This window comes from Heloderma suspectum, chromosome 12, assembly GCF_057233095.1.
Source record: "Heloderma suspectum isolate Gila_16-S chromosome 12, 16-S_ref, whole genome shotgun sequence".
Lineage (NCBI taxonomy): Eukaryota > Metazoa > Chordata > Lepidosauria > Squamata > Helodermatidae > Heloderma > Heloderma suspectum.
The window spans coordinates 16,658,985-16,678,106 of record NC_139469.1 but is presented as its reverse complement, the minus strand read 5'-3'; the positions used below and the strand labels follow the sequence as shown (position 1 = coordinate 16,678,106).

The 19,122-nt window shown below is 48.1% G+C and overlaps 2 protein-coding genes across 5 annotated transcripts in view; both read left to right on the top strand.

Moving 5' to 3' along the window:
* Positions 1-12,206, top strand: part of LOC146336614 (acyl-coenzyme A synthetase ACSM5, mitochondrial-like) — a 40,956-nt gene extending 28,750 nt beyond the window's left edge. Inside the window, exons 6-14 of the mRNA XM_084818569.1 lie at positions 89-245; positions 1,479-1,558; positions 4,082-4,205; positions 5,334-5,414; positions 7,852-7,953; positions 9,285-9,412; positions 9,500-9,599; positions 10,124-10,243; positions 11,314-12,206. Coding sequence (XP_084674695.1) covers positions 89-245; positions 1,479-1,558; positions 4,082-4,205; positions 5,334-5,414; positions 7,852-7,953; positions 9,285-9,412; positions 9,500-9,599; positions 10,124-10,243; positions 11,314-11,400 — 979 coding nt within the window. The 3' untranslated portion in view covers positions 11,401-12,206. The remainder of the gene's footprint in view (positions 1-88; positions 246-1,478; positions 1,559-4,081; positions 4,206-5,333; positions 5,415-7,851; positions 7,954-9,284; positions 9,413-9,499; positions 9,600-10,123; positions 10,244-11,313) is intronic.
* Positions 12,207-15,056: 2,850 nt separating this feature from the next.
* LOC146336612 (acyl-coenzyme A synthetase ACSM5, mitochondrial-like) overlaps positions 15,057-19,122 on the top strand; it is a 33,284-nt gene continuing 29,218 nt past the window's right edge. For 2 of the 4 annotated variants that reach the window (XR_014785547.1, XM_084818566.1), the window contains exon 1: positions 15,059-15,873. The gene's annotated coding sequence lies outside the window, so the exon portion shown is untranslated. Of the gene's footprint in view, positions 15,874-19,122 lie in introns of all 4 variants that reach the window. The other 2 variants (XM_084818567.1, XM_084818565.1) reach the window with 2 other exon arrangements.

Sequence of the window (19,122 nt, the reverse complement as noted above, 5' to 3'; positions counted from 1 at the left end):
CACCCTTGCTGAGTCGTGCTGCAGCTCAGTCTCCAGGATCCCATAGCCCTGAGTCAGCAATCGACTACAGATACATTCTTTTCCACAGGCACTGGATGAATCTGACTCCTTCAGATATATTCTGGAATACGTCGGACATCGGATGGGTGAAGGCAGCCTGGAGCAGCGTGTTTGCTCCGTGGATTAATGGATCGTGCGTCTTTGTACATCACCTCCCGCAATTTGAGCCCACGGTCGTACTCGATGTGAGAATAACAACTGACATGCAAGAGACAGGTTTCCATTTATGGGAAGGGCTCTAGCTCAGGACAGACCACCTGCTTTGCATGGAAAAGGTCCCAGGTTCATGTTGGATAGTCCGGCATGACTTAAAATTACAATCCAGAGCTAAAAATAATAAAATCCCAGTACTAAAATGGCACACAGATTTAGATCAGATGGTTTTATTATTTATTTATTGTTTGTTTGTTTGTTTGTTTGTTTCATTTCTATGCCTCCCAATAACCGAAGCTCTCTGATATCAAATGTTTGTGGTTTTAAAAAAAAAGTCTTCAAGCCTGCATTAAAGCACAAGGATCTCCACAGGGGAGGCATTCCAGAATTTGATGCCACCACTAAAAAAGCCCTGATTGTACACATATCATATCCCAAGAGGGCTATACCACATCATTCCTCTGAACATGGAGATTCTAGTCATCCTCCCCAGCCTCTTTGAATTGACTGACTGAAGGATGGTCTCCTGTGTGTATCCATCGGCTCTTATAATTGCTGCAATTTTCCCTGATGTGTGGATCAAGGATCATGTAAAATGTCTTCCACTGAGTTGTAGTAAAGTTTGCTGGCCTTAGTTTGAACACCATTATGTGGGTCGATAGATAGGTAGCTTAGGTAGGTAGGTAGGGTCTTTGGGTTCCCACAGGATAAAGGACCTACTCAGTTGTGACACCCCATTGGTGAAATCCTCTCCCCAGTGATGATCTCTGGGCACCTACCCTGATGCCATTTTGGCACCAGCCAAAGGCTTCCTCCCTCCCTAGGCTTTTAAATCCTCCATAAAATGTTTTTACACAGCCAGGTATTTGTTTTTATTTCTGCTGACTGTTCATATAGTACTGCTCTTTTATATTGTGGAGCCTCACAAAGAAATCAATGAATTGAAATAAAGCAGGTGAACAGGAAAATCCTATATATCTCTACTCAAAAGTAAACGCCATTGAGAAGTAAGTCCCATTGAGTAGGTATAGAATGCATACTTTCCTGGGAGTAAGTCCCATTGAACTCAATGAACTCTGAGTGGACATGTACATGGTTGAACATCTTCAAGTGCTTCGTGGTGAAAATAGTATCCATTTCAATCCATCAGTCATTCAATGACAGTCGCCCTATAGACCTCATCACTTTAGTGTTGGCAATTACCGCATTCCAAATCCACATGATGGGGTCGTGATAATGATCATACTTCCATTTTCTCTCTCTAGACGCTCGCAAGTTACCCTGTCACCACTTTCTGCACAGCTCCTACTGCTTATCGTATGTTGGTGCGGCACAATCTCACCAGGTACGTTTTCATCATGTAACTGGAAATGTGAATGCAAGAGAGGAACTGATGTGAGAACTGATGGATGGTGAACATTTCCTAGAGTCATCTGCCCCAGCTGCCTCATTTTATCAGGGATAGTCTGTTTCCTGGTCCTGGTAAATCACTAGCCGTATTTTGGCCCCCTTTTCCCTTTTGGGGGATGCCTTGTTAAAATGATATTAGTGCAACTGCGTAGCACAGCTATTCTGCAAGATTCAACACCATCAGTGCCCTTGCCAGGTTTCTAGAAAGTCAATCCCTGAGTGGGAAGTGGGTGCATCATGTCTCTAGTGCTCATGTGCAGAAATGCATGCACATCAAACACTAACAGTGCGCTTCTACACGGGTGTACTCAGTCCAATGGGGTTTATTTCCAGGCAAGTGGGGAATATGGTAGGGATAGGATTGCTCTATACCCTACATAAGAACATAAGAACAAAAGCAGATCCCTGTTGGACAGCGATGTGCAGGTTTTGTTAAATCCTTCCCGTCTGCGTTTCGGGATTGTCATGAAGCTTCCGTTCTATCATCTGGTCATTGAAGGAATCAGATTCTTTTTACCAGAATTTCATTCTACTTCCACTAGTTCACATTAGCACTAATCCACACTTGCACAAATGCAGTAAACAGCATTAGTTAATGCAAATTAGCACTATTGTGCATTAACTAATGCAGATTAGTGCAACTTCTCCCCAAAGTGAAAAACTGGTCTACAAGTCCATGGAATCCACATGAGTCAGAAAAGGCTGGGCCACTGCAGAATCTGCAGGTTTCCATAGCAGATTTTTCCAACATCTCTACAGATCAGACAATGTTCCATCAAGGTCAGCATCCTGCTTCCCACAGCATCCTGCTTACACAGCTGGTAATTTCACTCACTTTGGCTGTTGAATTATATTTTGAACTGTTTACATCTGTCAGGGTTCCACTTTATGACCTGGACCCCCTGAGCAACTCCTTGAGGATCTCTTGCCTCCTTAAGAAACCTACCTTCCTTCTTTTAAACCTCCCCTTTCCAGTAACGCGGGGGTTAGGCTGTAGACGTGGGGTGATTGACACTCTAGACACTTGGGTTTTAACCATAACAGTTTACTGGTGATTTAAAACAGCAAATCACAACTTTAAAGTATTTATACAATAGAGCTGAGTGATACAAAAGTCATTAAGGGAAAATAAAAGCTGCAAAATGCAAGTTCCTTTACCCCAGCTGTGCTTAGTGTTCTCCAAGCTGCTTCTTCCTGCTCCCTCTTCAGGCTCTGGTCTCCCCATCTTTGCCCTTACTGTCTCTCTCATTCTCTTTATATACTCTCCTCCCTCAAGACCAAAAGTACTGTTTCAAACCTGAAGAAATGAAACTTAACTGGGGAAATGAAACTGAAACTTAACCAGGGAAATGAAACAACTCCTTTCAGGGATACCCCCTCCCAACAAAAAACTCCAGGCCTCTAAGCCTGACCTTTGCCCCCCTTTGCCTCTGTAGGCTTCAAACCACAACATCCTGTAGGACAGGGGTGGGGAACCACTTTCAGCCCAAGGGCTGAATTCAGAGAAACTCGGGGGGGGGGGGAGCAAAAGGGGCAGGACTAAAAATCCCAAAAATATCAACACGTTTTAGCAGCCTTAGGAGAAGCATTTCAACCTTTTAGAATGGGGAAAAAGCTGCACAGAAGCTCATAACTTTGATCAGTTGCTGAGGGAAGATTGTAGAGGCCAGGGGAAGGGGGTATGGGCATCTGGGGAATGATGGAGGGATGGATCAGGACATCCAGATAGCTGGATTGGCTCATGGGCCTGAGTTTCTGGTGTATCTTTAAGAATACATGCATCAGTGTTTGGATTCTAAATCAGTGAAGGGCTACTTATTATAGACGGGGATGGCCAAAGGCAGCCCTAATTAATTAATTAATTAATTAATATACCACCCAAAATCCTATCAGGATGTCAGGGTGGTATACAAGCAATAATATTAATGACCACAAAACTGCTAAAAAGGGAACAAGCCCAAATGAACTCAGGGTCAATACTAGAACCCAACGGGGTCATCCTGTGAAGCTGATTGGTGGGAGATTCAGGACAGATAAGAGGAAGCCATTCACATGGCTCATAGTTAAACTATGGAATTCACTTCCACAAGATGTAGTGATGGCCACCCATTTGGATGACTTTCAAAGGGGATTGGACAAATTCCTGGAGGAGAAGGCTCCCAATGGCTACTAGTCCTGATGGCTATGTGCTACCTCCAGTACCAGGGGCAGTGAGCCTATGTACACCAGTTGCTGGGGAACATGGGTGGGAGGGTGCTGTTGCACTCATGCCCTGGTTGTGGGTTCCTGGTCGACAGCTGTTCGGCCACTGTGAGAGCAGAATGCTGGACTAGACGGACCCTTGGTCTGATCCAGCAGGGCTCTTCTTGTGTTCTTGTGAACATAGTGGGTCTTTCTTCTGAGTAAATATGTGTAGAAAATCTATGAGATCATTCACTGCCATCATTTTCTTATCAAGCTACAAATTCATGAGTCTGGAGCACTGCCTGACTGGAGGGGAACCACTCAACCCAGAAGTGATGGAGCAATGGAAGACTCAAACAGGGCTGGATATCTATGAAGGATATGGTCAAACTGAAACAGTACGTCTGCCTTTCTTTTTCAGTGATTGGGTCAGGCAACATCCTCTCGATGCAACCACTGTTTAGATCAAGTTTTTTAAAGGCAGCTGCCCGTGGATCAGACACTATGGTAGGTTTAGAGCAGGAGTACAGAACCTCTTCAGCCTGAGGGCCAAATGCCATTCCAGTGCTGGGTGGAGCCAAAGGCAGAAGGGGCGGGCCCCCAAATGCCAGCAGATTGTAGCTTAAAGTTCTTCCTGCCAGTAACTAGGCAGATTAGGAGAGGCATTTCAACCATTTAGAATGGGGAAAAAACTGCACAACAAGAGGGAAATCGCCCAAACATTGGTGGTTGGAGGAAAGGGGGTGAGGCGGAGAAAAGGGGTCATGACCCCAGGAGGGCTAGATTTGGCCCCCAGTCTTGATGTTCTACAAACCTGGTTTAGAAGCAATAGATGCCAACAAATTCTTGTACCATCTTCTAGGCCAAAAGTGAGCTTCAGTGCATGTGTTTTGAGATGGTTGAATGTTTCGGTGGCTCTTGGGTAAGATAAGTTGGCTCTTAGTGGCCACCCCATCAGTGCCGCCTCCTCCTTCTTGCAGCCCATTCATTTGTCCTCCCTTCTGAACCCATTCAGCACCATTTCCCAGAAAAAAAGAAAAGAGTGTGGAGATCACTGTTCTTTCTCCTTGCTCCTCTCACGCCGCTTGTTTGGTCTCTGAGAGAGGGCAGTTCGGCAGCCCACAAGAGCAAGGAGGAGCAGCAGTGGGTCCCCCCAATGGAGATGAGCCTCGACAAGTGCCTGATGATGCCCACCCTTGGCACCAGCCCTGATCCACACTGCCTGCCATTATTGGGTACTCCTTGATCATGCTTAGTGCGCCGTTTGTGAATACTCATAGGGAAGCATTTGTAACTCAGATGCTGGATTGGCAAGACTTGGACTCCAGGACTGGTAAAATGTGAGGGAACGATTCACTCTGGTATCCTTCTGAACCCCATGATATGTGTGCTCTGTCCTCGGCCAGACCTAGGTCGATCTGGATTGCCATGTTGTCTGTTCACAGAGCATTGAAAAGACACTGCTGCCGCCGCCCCCCAAAACAACCCAAATCATATTTAGTTGCGTTTCTCTTTCTCTCGTGCAGGTAACAATATGTGCCAATGTTAAAGGAATGAAAATTAAGCTGGGCTCAATGGGAAAGGCCTCCCCACCATATGACGTCCAGGTACAACAACCCATTTAAATTTACCAGATTGGTGTTCATCTGGAGACTGGCAGAAGCACTGTAGAGGTATTATAAAGTACTCTCTGCAGGGCAAGCTGGTGGCTCTGATTTTGGTGCTGAAGCCTAGCCCTCAAATAGGTTCAGCACCTTGGATAGCTCCTGTGGAGTTCAGCTTGGTTCAGCTCCTTTAGGGCGCAATCCGAGCCAGACAGGCGGCCGCCTCTGTAATTGGAGGCAACCGCCTATCCTGTGCAGGGCAGGAGAAGCACGGAGGGGGTCGTTCCCTCCGCGCTTCTCCCTCCCTGCATTTTCAGCTAGACAGCCGATTGCAGCTGCCTAGCCGTGGGAGGACTGAGCAGGGAAGGAGGCTGCTGGACGACACATTGGATGTGTCGTGCTGGCATTTCTGCCCTCCCCACCCCGGAACACCCCAGACATCCCCTTTTTGGCCGCTCCGTGCTCCTCTTGTGCGCGCGGAGGATGGGGCTGTTCCGCACTTCCTCCAAGGCAGCGCAGAAGTGGGGGAGGTCAGTTCTTCGGGAACCGACTGTGGAGCGTGGGCTCCGAGGTCAGTTTCTGGAAAGCCAGATATCCTATGGCCATCTAGCAGCACAGGATTGCTCCCTTAGAGTTCTGCCTGGTTCTGACTAAAACCCAGAATGGATTCACAGCCCCACTGAATTCAGCCCCACTGAAATTATCTGTTACTAGTGTAATTTGATGATGATGATGATGACGACGACGACGACGAGTGGGATGTGTATTTATTTTTATTTATTAAAAATATTTCTTGGCTGCCTTTCAAGGCAACATAAAAAACACATAAAACTCATGCAATATACAAGCAATAAAAACACAATCACACTATAAAAACAGCAATAAAAACAGCAACAACAGCAATCATATCAGGAGAAGGCCAGAGTAAAATAATATGTTTCCAGGGCCTTCTTGGAAGGATGGAGTAGGGGTGTAGGAATCGTTCCGCTGGGGCCATCCTCTGGGGCCATCCGTCCCTCCCCCCGGAATCCTTCCCGGCCGGTTCCGCTCTGCGGCGACTCTGCGGAGCCGCCGGCTGGGGCCGCCCTCAGCTGGACTTCTGTCTGCTGCTGGGCTGCGGCTGCAAATGGCGGCCACCATAGCGGCCGCCATTTGCGTCCCTGCGGAGGCCATGATAGGCTACATATATATTTACGTAGCCTATCACGGCAAAAGGCAGGAACGCAAATGGCAGCCGCTACACCATTTGCGTCCCTGCCTTTTGCCATGATAGGCTACGTAAATATATACATAGCCTATCACAGCCTCTGCAGGGACGCAAATGGCAGCTGCTACACCATTTATGTCCCTGCATTAGCCGTGATAGGCTATGTATATATTTACGTAGCCTATCACAGCAAAAGGCAGGGACGTAAATGGCGTCCCTGGGTTAGCCATGATAGGCTACGTAAATACTTATGTAGCCTATCATGGCTAAAGTAAACAGGAAATGGTGGCCACAGACTGCGACAGCCATTCGCGAGGCAGCGGACAGCCGACAAAGGTAGGCTCCATTCCACGTACATTTTGTCGGGGGGGAATTGCTCCGTTCCGCCACAGACTCCAGGGGAATCCTCCGTGGCAGAATCCTCTAACATCCCTAGGATGGACTAATGGAGCATGGCAAACCCCTGACAGCAACTGATTCTAGTGGTGTGGGGCCACTGCAGAGAAGGGAAGACCTCTGTGTATACAATGCCCCCTTTGCCTCTTCCCAGCTGTGTCCAGACAGGGACGGGGCCTGGTCCCAAGCTCAATCCCCAGGGCTGGGGGTCCGGGGGTGGGGGGTGGGAAACTTGCCTGAAACCCTGAACAGCCATTGCTGCCAGTCAGTGTTGACAATACTGGGCTAGATGGACAAAAGGTCTGACTCAATAGAAGGCAGCTTCTGACCTTATCATTTTCTTTGTTCCTTGGACCAGCCTTCTCCAGACTAGCACCCTCCGGATGTTTTGAATGACATCTCCCAGGATTCTGACCAATGGCCATGCTGGTTGGGGCTGATGGGAAATGAAGTCCAAAACATGTGGAAGGTGCCAAGTTAGGGAAGGCTGCCAGGTTAGGGAAGGCTGCCATAGAACTTAATGGGCTGCCATAGAATTTAATGGGACCCACTGAGCAATGGGCCAAGCCCATCTTCACAGCCTGTCTATTTCTCCATCTACATATTTTCACTCTGGTTTCCATTTCTTGGTATGACCCTGCACTGTAATGGACATTTCAGAACAAGCTTATCTGGGGGTTTTTCCAAGAACTAAATGGGAATGGCTGAGAACCAAGTCAGCCTCCAAAGTGGAGCTTTGTTTTTGATGATACACATGGGGATTTTAAATCAGTGCTGATCAGCTGAGACAATATCCACATTTCTTCCTCTTCCTTCTTTTTGTTTTTGTTTCTACAGATTGTAGATGGCCAAGGCAATATTCAGCCTCATGGGGAAGAAGGGGATGTTGCTATCAGAATCAAACCAAAACGGCCATTTTGTCTTTTCTTGCGGTATATAGTAAGCAATCTTTTCTGTGGGTACTTCAGCAAACATGGTTAGTACATTTACCAATGGTTTCACTCTGCTGTCTCTGCAGTAAAGCTGAAGGCATTAGCTGGACCTTGCTCAGGTTTGAGACTCCATATGGATTTTGCTCAGGGTTCAGATTTCTGCTAAGAAAGGAGTTGTTTAATACCAGCCAGCTTGATTGATTGATTGATTGATTGATTGATTTACAACATTTGTATACCACTCCATGTCCAGACAGATTATGGAGTTGTGAACAACAGGAATAGCATAAAAGAATAAAAACGGCATGTTAAAATAATTACTGTTTTAAAAAAGAAACAGAGTTCTGATAAAACCACAGCCAGTCACCCAAGGAAGGCCTCCTGAAATAACAATGTTTTCAGGAGGCTCCAGAAGCAACATAATATTGATGCCTGCCTGACTTCCAAAGGCAGGGAATTCCATAGGAAGGGGGACACCACCCTGAAGACTCTTCCCCTGGTGGACTCCAATCAGATCATTGGTCCATGTGGAACCAGCAAGAGCATTCCCTCTGATGACCTCAGTGGCCGGGCTGGTTGTGAAAGAAGAAGGCTCTCTCTCAGGTATCCTGGAGAGTGATATTGGACGTCCAGTGGAGGCTGATGGCTCTGATGTCAGTGGGGCTGTGGTCCGCTCTGGGTTTCAGTCAGAACTCTAAAGGATCTGTCCAAGCTGCTGAACCCCATCCCCAAAGTGGGTGAAGCACCTTGGAGACCTCCTTTAGAACTCTGACTGCAGCCCAGAGCGGATTCAAAGCTCCACTGACATCAGAGTCACCAGCCTCCACTGTGGACATGAAACCTCCGTTTTAAATCCTCATTCAGCCGCAAGGGTCACAGCTGCTTTGTTTGAAAACAGGGCCAGTGTCAGAGGTAGGCATCGTTGGGCACTGGCCGTGGCCCACACTCTTGCAAGGGGGCCCCAATGCCAGCTCCAGAGCTCCTCCTCTGCCTTGCTGCTTGTTCACTTACCCTCTCAAAACAAGTTAGCAATGGCAGGGAAAAAAGGAGATGAAGCCACAGCACCCTCAGTGTGTCTTTTGCTCTCCATTTGCGGGTTGGTGTTGGTTGGATGCAGGTGCAGAGTACAAGCAAATGGGCATCAGAGGTAGCCGAGAGGAGGATGTGGTCCCACTCAGCAGGGCAGGATAAAAGGAGAGCATCACAATTCCCCCTATGGCCAGCACTGTTTGAAAACACCAAATGGCCTTGCCTGTTCATCTTAAAGGAAGATTACCAGAATGGATGGGTCAGCAGGTACCTGTTCAGTGTGGTGGAATCGTGTTTTCTCATTGCCAGGATAACCCTGAGAAAACAGCAGCCAGTGAGCGTGGGGATTTTTATATCACTGGAGACAGAGGGATCAAAGATGAAGACGGCTACATCTGGTTTGTCGGAAGGTCGGATGACATCATTAATTCAGCTGGGTAGGCTGAGTTCAGGGTTTTTGCTTCGTTCTTCCTTTGCTCGGCCTTCAGCCACAAAAGCAGGGGAATGACCACGCTCTCTCCTAGATACCGCATTGGCCCCTTCGAAGTGGAGAGTGCCTTGATTGAACACCCGGCGGTAGTAGAATCTGCTGTTGTCAGCAGCCCAGATCCCATCAGAGGAGAGGTAATCCTGGTGATCCAGTCATTCCCCAAATCCCATTAGAGGTGCACAGGGACACATGCGGTGAACTTGCGTGCAAAAGAGAAACACTTCGTGAAATATTGCAGATGGCATATATTGTACTGCAGGGACCTGTCTGACCAGGGACTCTAGAAGTGTTACAGTAGTATCTGCAAGCTTGAGGAAAGCCCATGTTTTGCAGAAGTACAAGGAATCTTTTGGGCAACCCCTAAGCAGGGAACACCAAAATCAGCCTAATGAGGACTGAACACGCTCCATGGTGACTGACTGTTGCAGGGGGATGGGCAGGGACTGAAAAATGCAGGAGAAATGGAATGGAATATCCCAGAAAGGGGCCTGACTTGCTGGCTGGAACCTTGAACAGGAGCTCCCCACACTGTAACACTTATTCCAGGTCCCACTTGTCTTGGCTAATCGTAATAAGTACACAAGTACAGCAAGAACACACTTATGCTGAAGCCACCATTTTCCCTGAGTCATTAATGCATATAATTGTGATCCTTTAGGTGGTGAAAGCTTTTGTCATCTTGTCTCCTGCTTTTTTATCACATGATTCAGAAAAATTAACCAGGGAACTGCAGGATCACGTGAAAAGGGTTACCGCTCCCTACAAGTATCCTAGAAAGGCAAGTATCATCAGAGTAGGAACTGGAAAATTGCAGTATATAAGTATGAAGGGTCGAACTTTGAGAAATCAAGCATTTATTCAAAAGTGGGCATTCAGCAGACTGGGGCAGTTTCTACACAAGGCATTTATCATGCACTACTGATTGACCACTCATGAAAGCTTGCGGGTCCTTTACACAACATCAGCAACCTCCAGGACATCTCCTGCATTTTTCCTGGTTTTTCCACCTTTGAAAAGATTGGAGATAAAGTGGAATACTTAAAAAAAAGCAAACTTGCCATTCTGCAATGTGTAGTGCCAGCATACTGCAATAATTCTGCCACTAGATGGCACTGTTTCGTTGAAAAATATAGAAAGCCCCAGCAGGGCTGCTTAGAATGGTCATTCTCAATTCCATGTCACGTTTGTCGTCTAAAAGATGTGTCCTAACTGTGCAACGGAAAAGGAAGCAAAATGCTCCAGTAGGGCTATGGGGTTTCCTATTAATGTAGAGACACCCTTAGGGTGCAATCCTATGCATGCTTAGACAGAAAAAAAAAATCCTACAACTCCCAGCTTGTTCCAGTTAGCAATGCTGGCTAGGGGATGGTAGCAGATATAGGACTTTTTTCTGTTATGCATCCTTAGTCAGAGTAGATCCACTGAAATCAGCTCCCATGCTTATTGGATGAATGAGGTATGTGTCCCAATGGCTAGACCAGTTAACATTGTTGATCTGGGAGCCTTTTCTGACTAATGGCCCTTGCTGCCAAAGGAAATTCTAGAATACTTTATATCTGACCAGCCTTCTTCAACTCGGACCACTTTGGACCCAAATCAGTTTGGATATGAAGCACTCCTAATGTCTCCAAAGTGGACTGCTTTGCCTCGGATCAAATGCACAGCCCTCCTGGTTTGTAGGAGATGTTTTCCCCACCCCATGTTAATTTTTCTTTGTTGGCTATAAGATACCATTAACCTGACAATTCCATTAACATTAATAGAACTAAATTCTTCTAATTTATACTAATGTCACTGAATTGACACAAGGCTGAAAAAGACAAGATAAATCTTGCTTTCCCAACACAGGTTGAGTTTGTCCAAGAGCTACCAAAGACGGCTGCTGGAAAAATTCAAAGGAACTTATTAAGGAGACGAGAATGGAAGAAAGCCTAGATTCAGCTGAACAACTGCAAATGAAGTATCTCCCAGTCATCTGCTGTGATGGAGAATTTTCCCCTCTTGCTCCCTTCCCTAATCTATTGTTTAGTTCTAATATCCCAAGCAAAGAGATCCACGCAGTCAAAAAAGTTGAACTGTGCTTCCCTCCTAAGGCTGCTTCCCAAATTCTCCTTGTCTGGATTTCTCTGCAGTTGTAGGACTTCTGAATTACCTGGACTGGTTTGCGAAGGGAGACCAATGCTCTGGAATCCTCCCATTTTTAAACATTTCCAAATGTTGTACAGTGCATGTACAGTGGAACTTACAAGTCTTCAGGACGGCCATGTCATTTCCCTCCTGGGTTACTGATGAACATGGGTGCATTGATAGAACACTGTTCTCCAGAATTCCATAGAATCATAGGGTTGGGAGGAGCCTACAAGACCATTGAGCCCAACCCCCTGCTCAGTGCAGGAAGCCTGATTCCCAGGAGGGTTCCCATCCAAGTACGAACCAGGGCTGACCCTGCTTAGGTTCCGAGATCAAACGAGATCGGGTGCATCCAGCCCTTTGCTCAATCTTGATCTGGTCATACATACCACTGCATCAAGAGTCTTGCTGTGTGCTGTTTGACTAGCATGCCAGTGTTGAGTGCACACCAGCAAAACACCAATCACAAAAAGGCAATGTTGCGTGGTCATAGAAATGATTGCATTTGAATTGATCCACTCATATGTATGATCGTATCCAGACTGACTTTGGCAAGAGTTTTATTGGTGCACTTTTCATATTACTCCTAATAAAACACATGGCAGAATAGCATCCTGAATTTTTATTTTTATTGTTATTTCCATTCCAAATCGATCTACATCAGCTCTACCTCTGAATGAATCTATCCCCTGCTTGTCTCCTTTTTTGTACTTAAACTCAGGGTGCTTCCAGATGGAGCACTCCTAGTGGCATTGTGCATCAATTCTATCTTGTTTTCCTTAATCTGCTTTTCTGGGGTAAGGAAAAGGAGGACAAAATAAGCGGTGGGGAAAACTGGGGAGGCTACTGTGGGCATTTCTGCACCAGCCTAAAATCCTGCATTTAAAACAGGGCTTTTTGCTTCTGTTCTAAATGCAGGATCACCACTGACTCCCTTTACAAGCGCTTCCTTTCCCCCCTCCCCTTCTCCCTGTATCTGGGTCTTCCATTATCTTTCATTGATCTCGCTCCTCTTCTTGTCCCTTTAACTCTTTTCAGGAGGAAACTGAAGCAGAACACAATGGGGTGATTTGATAGCTCATTAATATTTGCGATCTATTTTAAAATGGAGCAAAGGACATTTAGTGCAGGAGATGCCCTGGAGGGTCATGGCAGTGTCACAGCCTCATGTAATGAGCCTGCAAACGTCCGTGAAGGAGCAATCTCAATCACAGGATAAAAGCTCTGTGTGATGAAGCCCTGTGTCATTTGGGCCCCTGTAAAATTCCATGAATGAAGCAGGTTGATGGGGGCTTACTCCTGAGTAGACCCATGTAGGATTGCACGGAAGGAAGCTTAACTATGGCTTGAATTAATGTGACGTGGGAACTGACAGCAATTGATTTGTAACTGACCAGCAAAGCATAATTAGAAACCTCCATTCTGAAGTGGGTTTGCAAACCACAGGTCATGCTAACTATACTTTGGTGCATGTTGTCAGTGCTTATTTAATTTTATTTATTTATGTATTGCATATATATCCCACTCTTTCTCCAGAGTGCTCAGGACCGTGTGGGTGCGGTGTGTCCCCCCTCCCCCATGTTACAGCAACTCTGTCACATCAAAGTATACTGTGTTCTAAGCATGTTTTTAATAAAGCCTGCATCCCACTGCCACTTTCATTTTGAAGCAAAAGCAGCCAATCAGCTGCTATTGCTGGTGAGGAGAGACAATCAAGCAATAAACCATAAATAACAAATAGCAATACTAGAGTGCACCCGGAGAAGAGCCTTCGGTGTGGTGGCCCCCTTTCTGTGGAGCTCCCTGCCTCTGGAGGTCAGGCAGGCCCCAACATTGCATTGTTTCCAGCAACTCCTGAAAACATCTGTATTTCAAGAAGCCTTCCTTGATTGACCAGCCACGGGTTTTTATTGGTATTCTGTTTTTTAAAAACAAAAGCTTTTAGTGTGGTATTTTATTCTTTTTATCTTTTATTGTTCACGATGCCAGAATCCGTTTAGATGTGGAGCGGAATATAAATGTAAATGAATAGCAAAGAGTGGGGAGGGAGAGACCCACAGGTGGACACCCCCCATCCCACCCAGACTGCCTCCTCCTGTGAGTGTCGTGTCCTCTGCGAGGGTGGAGAAACATGCCAGCGAGAGAAGGCAAGAGCTGTTCCTGCCTCCTCTCTCTTGCTCACCCTCTCTGGGCACCACAGCCGTGTTGGATTCAGCCCTCTGCTGATAAGGAGAGCAGAAGTGGCCGCTTCTGCCCGCTTCCTCAGCCCCCTCTCTCTCCAGGCAGTGCAGCACAGAGGTTTGGTCATGGAAGAAGCAGCCATCTCATCCTCCCGCTCACTCATTCACCTGTGCTCTCCCTCTGGCTGGCATGGCGGGAAGGATGTGGGGCCCAAGGAGCCCGATTGTCCACACCCCTCAGTGGGAGACGGCAAGTGAGTAGGCAGGGGTGGAGGCTGCTGCTCTGGATGGGGCCTCTGGACCGGTCCCATTATGCCCACTCCTTCCCACCCAAAGACAGAGGATGCAGGGGCAGGTACAGCATTCCGCAGGGAGAGGCCAGGTGAGCAATCAGAGGGAGCGACAACCATCACTTGCCCGAGTCTGGCTGCCAAGAGAAGGGAAGTCCCAGTGATGGTGGAGGCAACCGCTGCCTCCTCTCCCTCTCCATCCCTCCTCTCCCTCTCCATCCCTCGCTCTCTTTCTCCCTCTCAGTGAGTGGCATGGCAGGGAAGATTTGGTTCACTAGGCCGAATTCCTGCCACTGTGCTGCACAGAGGGCGGTGAGCAAGAGAGAGGAGGAGGAGGCCCCTTGCCCTCCAGGCTGAACCACCCAGGGCTCCTTCACGTGGAGCTTTTATCCTGCTATTGAGAGTGCTCACTCACTGACGTTTGCAGGTCCTTTTCAGGATGCTGTCAGTCTCCGGGGCACATGCAGAGGTATTTCCTGGTCATTCCATCTCAAAAAGATCCGGAAAGAATGAACTATCTATTTAAGTTGGATTGTTAGGCTATTAAAACAGCCATTCGGTGGCACTGTTTCACTTATCTCTATGTAACCTGGACAATTAAAAACTTCCCCTCTAGGCAATCATGTGGTCACACAGTCTGGGAGCCTGCGGTGAACGCGGAAAGGCTCCACGACGAGGACTGTGGGGGTTTTCTTGAACGTAGAGGTGGCCCCAGAGACAGAGAAAGGCAAGTGTCGGCGGGCAGAGGTGGTTCCTCAGTTGCTCTCCTTCTGGGTCAAGGGTAGGCAACCTGGTGCCTTCCAAATGTTTCGGACTTCAACTCCCACAGTCAGCAGGCCAGTCACGGAGGTGGAAGAGACCTTGGAGATCATCTAGTCCAACCCCCTTGCTCAGTGCAGGCGCAGCTCAGGGGTGAGTCTAAATTTTGGGAGGGCACCAAGCAGCACCACAGACCCAATCCTCCCTGCCGTTGGGGGGCGGTGTGTGGAGCCCAGCAAGGGCGAGCAAGAGGGAGTAGGTCGAGGGAGACGCTGCTTCTCCCCACACCCAGAAGCAGCAAAGCTCGGAGAAGGGGGCACTGGGCCCACAGTTTCCAAGGGGCTTCCTGGCTGGGGGAGGTTCTGCTCTTTTCCAGCTGCTGCTGCAGCCTAGGGGAAAGGAGAAGAGGTTGCCCTTCACCGCGGACTGTCTGATCGCCTGTCCTCGCTGCCAAGCTCCCACAGCTGCCGTCGGGCCGCGACTGCGAACCGCTACGGATCTGCTGCTCTCGCCTTCAGAACAAAGGCAGCGGCGGAGTTGGGACGCAGTGGAGGCTGGTGGCTCCGCCAGCCTCCACTGTTGGGCAAGCTTTTACTGGGGAGGAAAAGGCGGGGGGGGGGGACGACCACCAGGCTTCACGGTCTGAGCTTGATCCTCAGGCGCTCGGTGGCGTACCGGGGTGCATGGAGACGGGTTTGCCCAGAGTCCCTACCCAGCCAGCTGGCCCAGGCCCTGTAAAGGGCTCGTGGCCAACCCCTGATCAGGGCTGTCAAGCCCGGCGTGCGCCGCAGCCCCCCCCCCTCGGGCGGGGGGCCTCGCGACCGATCGATCTGCGATCGGTGAAAGTGAGGAAGTGAAAGTGCGTGGGCGCGCTCGCCAAGGCGTCCCCCGCCAGCTGTGCCAAAACTGGGCGGCCAATGCGCAGGCACCGCCCAGAGAGAAAGCGAAAGGGGCGAGGACGAGGCGGGGGTCGCTGCTGGGTTGCGCTTGCTGGACGTGCTGGGCCCCGGGGGACTTCTGCTCGGGATTACTCCCCCAGCGAGGGAAAGGTCAGTCATTTCTTGTTGTTGTTCAGTCGTGTCCGACTCTTCGTGACCCCATGGACCAGAGCACGCCAGGCCTTCCTGTCCTCCGCTCTCTCCCAGAGTGTGCTCAAGTTCATATTCATTGCATCCGTGATGCTATCTAGCCGTCTCATCCTCTGCCGTCCCCTACTCCTTTTGCCTTCAGTCTTTCCCAGCATCAGGGTCTTTTCCAGTGACTTTTCACATTAGGTGGCCAAAATATTTGAGCTTCAGCTTCAGTATCTGTCCTTCCAATGAGCAGGCAGGGTTGATTTCCTTTAGGATGGACTGATTTGACCTCCTTGCAGTCCAGGGGACTCGTAAGAGTCTTCTCCAGCACCACAGTTCAAATTTCCGCGAAATTCTGCACAGTCATTTCTGCACCCCTCTTAACCCTGCCCCACCCCAGTGAAAAGGGGCAAACAGCCCGGCCCCCGGGACCTTTGCCCGGCAGGACGTCCCGCGACGTTCAGCAGAGCAAAGTAGCGCTACATCAGCGCGGGCAGGATTGCAACTTAAGGGCACATTCCTGTGCATGTTTAGACAGAGAAAAGGCCTTCAAGTCCCAGCATTTCTCTGTCTAAAAACATGCATATGGTTGTGCCCTCAGTGACGGTAATAAGAGTCTGCCAGATGTGTTGTGCTCTGTCCTCAGCTGCAAAACGTGTTCATCTCTCTGAACTCCCTGGAGGAAGAGTGGAATGGAAAGTCACACACACACACACACACACACACGCCTCTCACACAGGTGGGAACAGCTGCACAATTCATGTTTCCACCTGAACGCGACTAATCATTTGGGCACTTCCAAGATCACAAAAAAAATTCACATCTGACTGTAAGCGTTAGTAAGCTGGCTGGGGCATGCTGGGAGGTGTAGGCCTTTTCTCTGTCTAAACATGCATAGGACTGCGCCCTAAGTTTCCCTCCCTGCCTTTCTAGCTGTACTATTTTCTGTATATATCTAAGCACCTAAAACAGCCTCGCCCCACAACCGGGGAGGCAGAGAGTGATGGGAGTTGTAGTCTGACAGATCTGAATGGCCCCAGGTTGGGAAAGGGGGACCTAAACCAATGATAGCACTAGTCTTGTCCAGGCAAACAGATTCAGCGTGTTTGTTTGTTGGTTACATTTAGTCTGCCTTTCCCTCCAAGGAGCCCAAGGAAACGTACATGAGCCTCCGCCTCTCTATTTTATCCTCATAACAACCCTATAAGGTAGGTTAGGCTGGAGTCAGTGACTGGCCCCAAGTCAACCAGTGAGCTTCATGGCCAAGTGGGGACTAGAACCCGGATCTCCTGCATGTCAGGCCAGCACTCTGACCACTATACCACACAGGTGTTCAGTGCGTCACTCTGCTCTAGAAAAGCTTTGAGTCTCGATGCTAAGGGCATCCTACACTTGGAGCTTTTATCCTGTGATTGAGATTGCTCCTTCACGGAAGTTTGCGGGCTCTTTACATGATGCAGTGATCATCCCAGCCATCTCCTGTACTAAATGCCCTTCGTTCCACTTTTAAATAGATCACAGATAATGAGCTATCAAATTACCCTGTTGTGTTCTGCTTTAGTTTCCTCCGTGAAAAGAGTAAAAGAAGCAAGAAGTCCGTGAAAAGAGTAAAAGAAGCAAGAAGAGGAGCGAGATCAATGAGAGAGAATGGAAGACTCAGATATGGGGAGAAGGAGGGGGAAGGGGGTGGGGGAGAAGGAAGCACATGGAAACAGGGAGTTGTTGTGATCCTGCATTTAAAATGGAAGCAGAAAGCCCCGTTTTAAATGCAGGATTTTAGGCTTGTGTAGAGATGCCCTAAAAATCCACCACGGGGCTGAGGAGGGCTTGTTAAGAATCTCGGATTTCTACTATTTCATTCTTCTTGGAGTCATGGTTAAGAACTTTTAATACCAAGCTCCTTGAATAGAAGTTGCACCCACAGCAAACCATCATGAAATCTGGGGTGTGCATTACAGAGAAAGATGAGAATAACTGTAGAGGTCATGCAGCACTGGAAGGAAGGGTACTGAATGGTAAGAATAAAGCAGGGATGAGCAGCCTGTATCCCTCCAGATCTTGTTAGGTACCAACTCCCATCAGCCCCAGCTAGCATGCCCAATGTTCAGGACTTATGAGAGTTGTAGGCTAAAACATCTGGAGGGCACCAGGGTGCCTTCCCCTGGTACAGAAGCTCAGGAGAGGATGAAAGCTTCTACCACAAAGCTTTGCAAGTCTCTAAGGATGCAATCCTATGCATGTTAAGACAGAAAAATGTACTACAACTCCCATCATGGCTGGGAAATGCTGGGAATTGTAGGACATTTTTCTGTCTAAACATGCATAGGATTGTGCCCTAAGCCTCAAAAGGCACAATCCTATGCATGTTTAGACAGGAAAAAGGCCTACAACTCCCACCTGGGGCCTGCTGGGACTTGCAGGACTTTTTTCTTCCTAATGTGCATAGGATTGTGCCCTACGTAGCCAGAAGACTCTGTTTTTCTTAAGCAGGCTAATACAGCTATCCCTGAGAATAACATGGTAGAAATGCCAGTTCTGTTTGTCTGCACTTCTAATTACTGACTTAGGGAACACACAAATCATTCAGATAATCCTGTCAGACCCAAGACTTCCCAGCATGGCTGGCTGGAGGGATGCTGGGAGTTGTAGGACTTTTATCTGTCTAAACATGCTTAGGATTACACCCTCAATCATCCAAGCTTTCCTGCAGAAAGGGATGTAACTTACTGCAAGGAAAGTGCCCATGTCCAGCCCTCGACTGATGCTCATCTTAAGTTTATGCTTGAAACATGCATGTCACTTCACATCATGGTCAGTCATCCACACCATGTAGGGCCATCGCTTGTTTTGTTTCCAGGACTCCTCCAGCCCAGAATGTGTTTCCAAAATCAGAGTTGAGTCCTGGCATTTGGGAGGAATTTATCAAGGAAACTGCTCCTGAGCATGTGCAGAGTTCCTTTTCTCTAAGTAAGCAGCCTGCTACAGCCTATAAGGCATAGCAACATTGCTTCTAGAGCAGATGGTAGGATTCAAAGCTGGCTTAAAATCCTGACATTGCTCTTTGGTGGGAGACAGACGCTCCCACCAAAGGCAAAAAAAAAAAATCACCTTATGATGGGAAGGTGGCCTTGTGAATCTACCTTTGGCTGTCTTTACACAAGGTATTTATCATGGGCTCCTGATTAGTCACTCACAGAAGTTCGCTGGTCATTTACATGACATCAA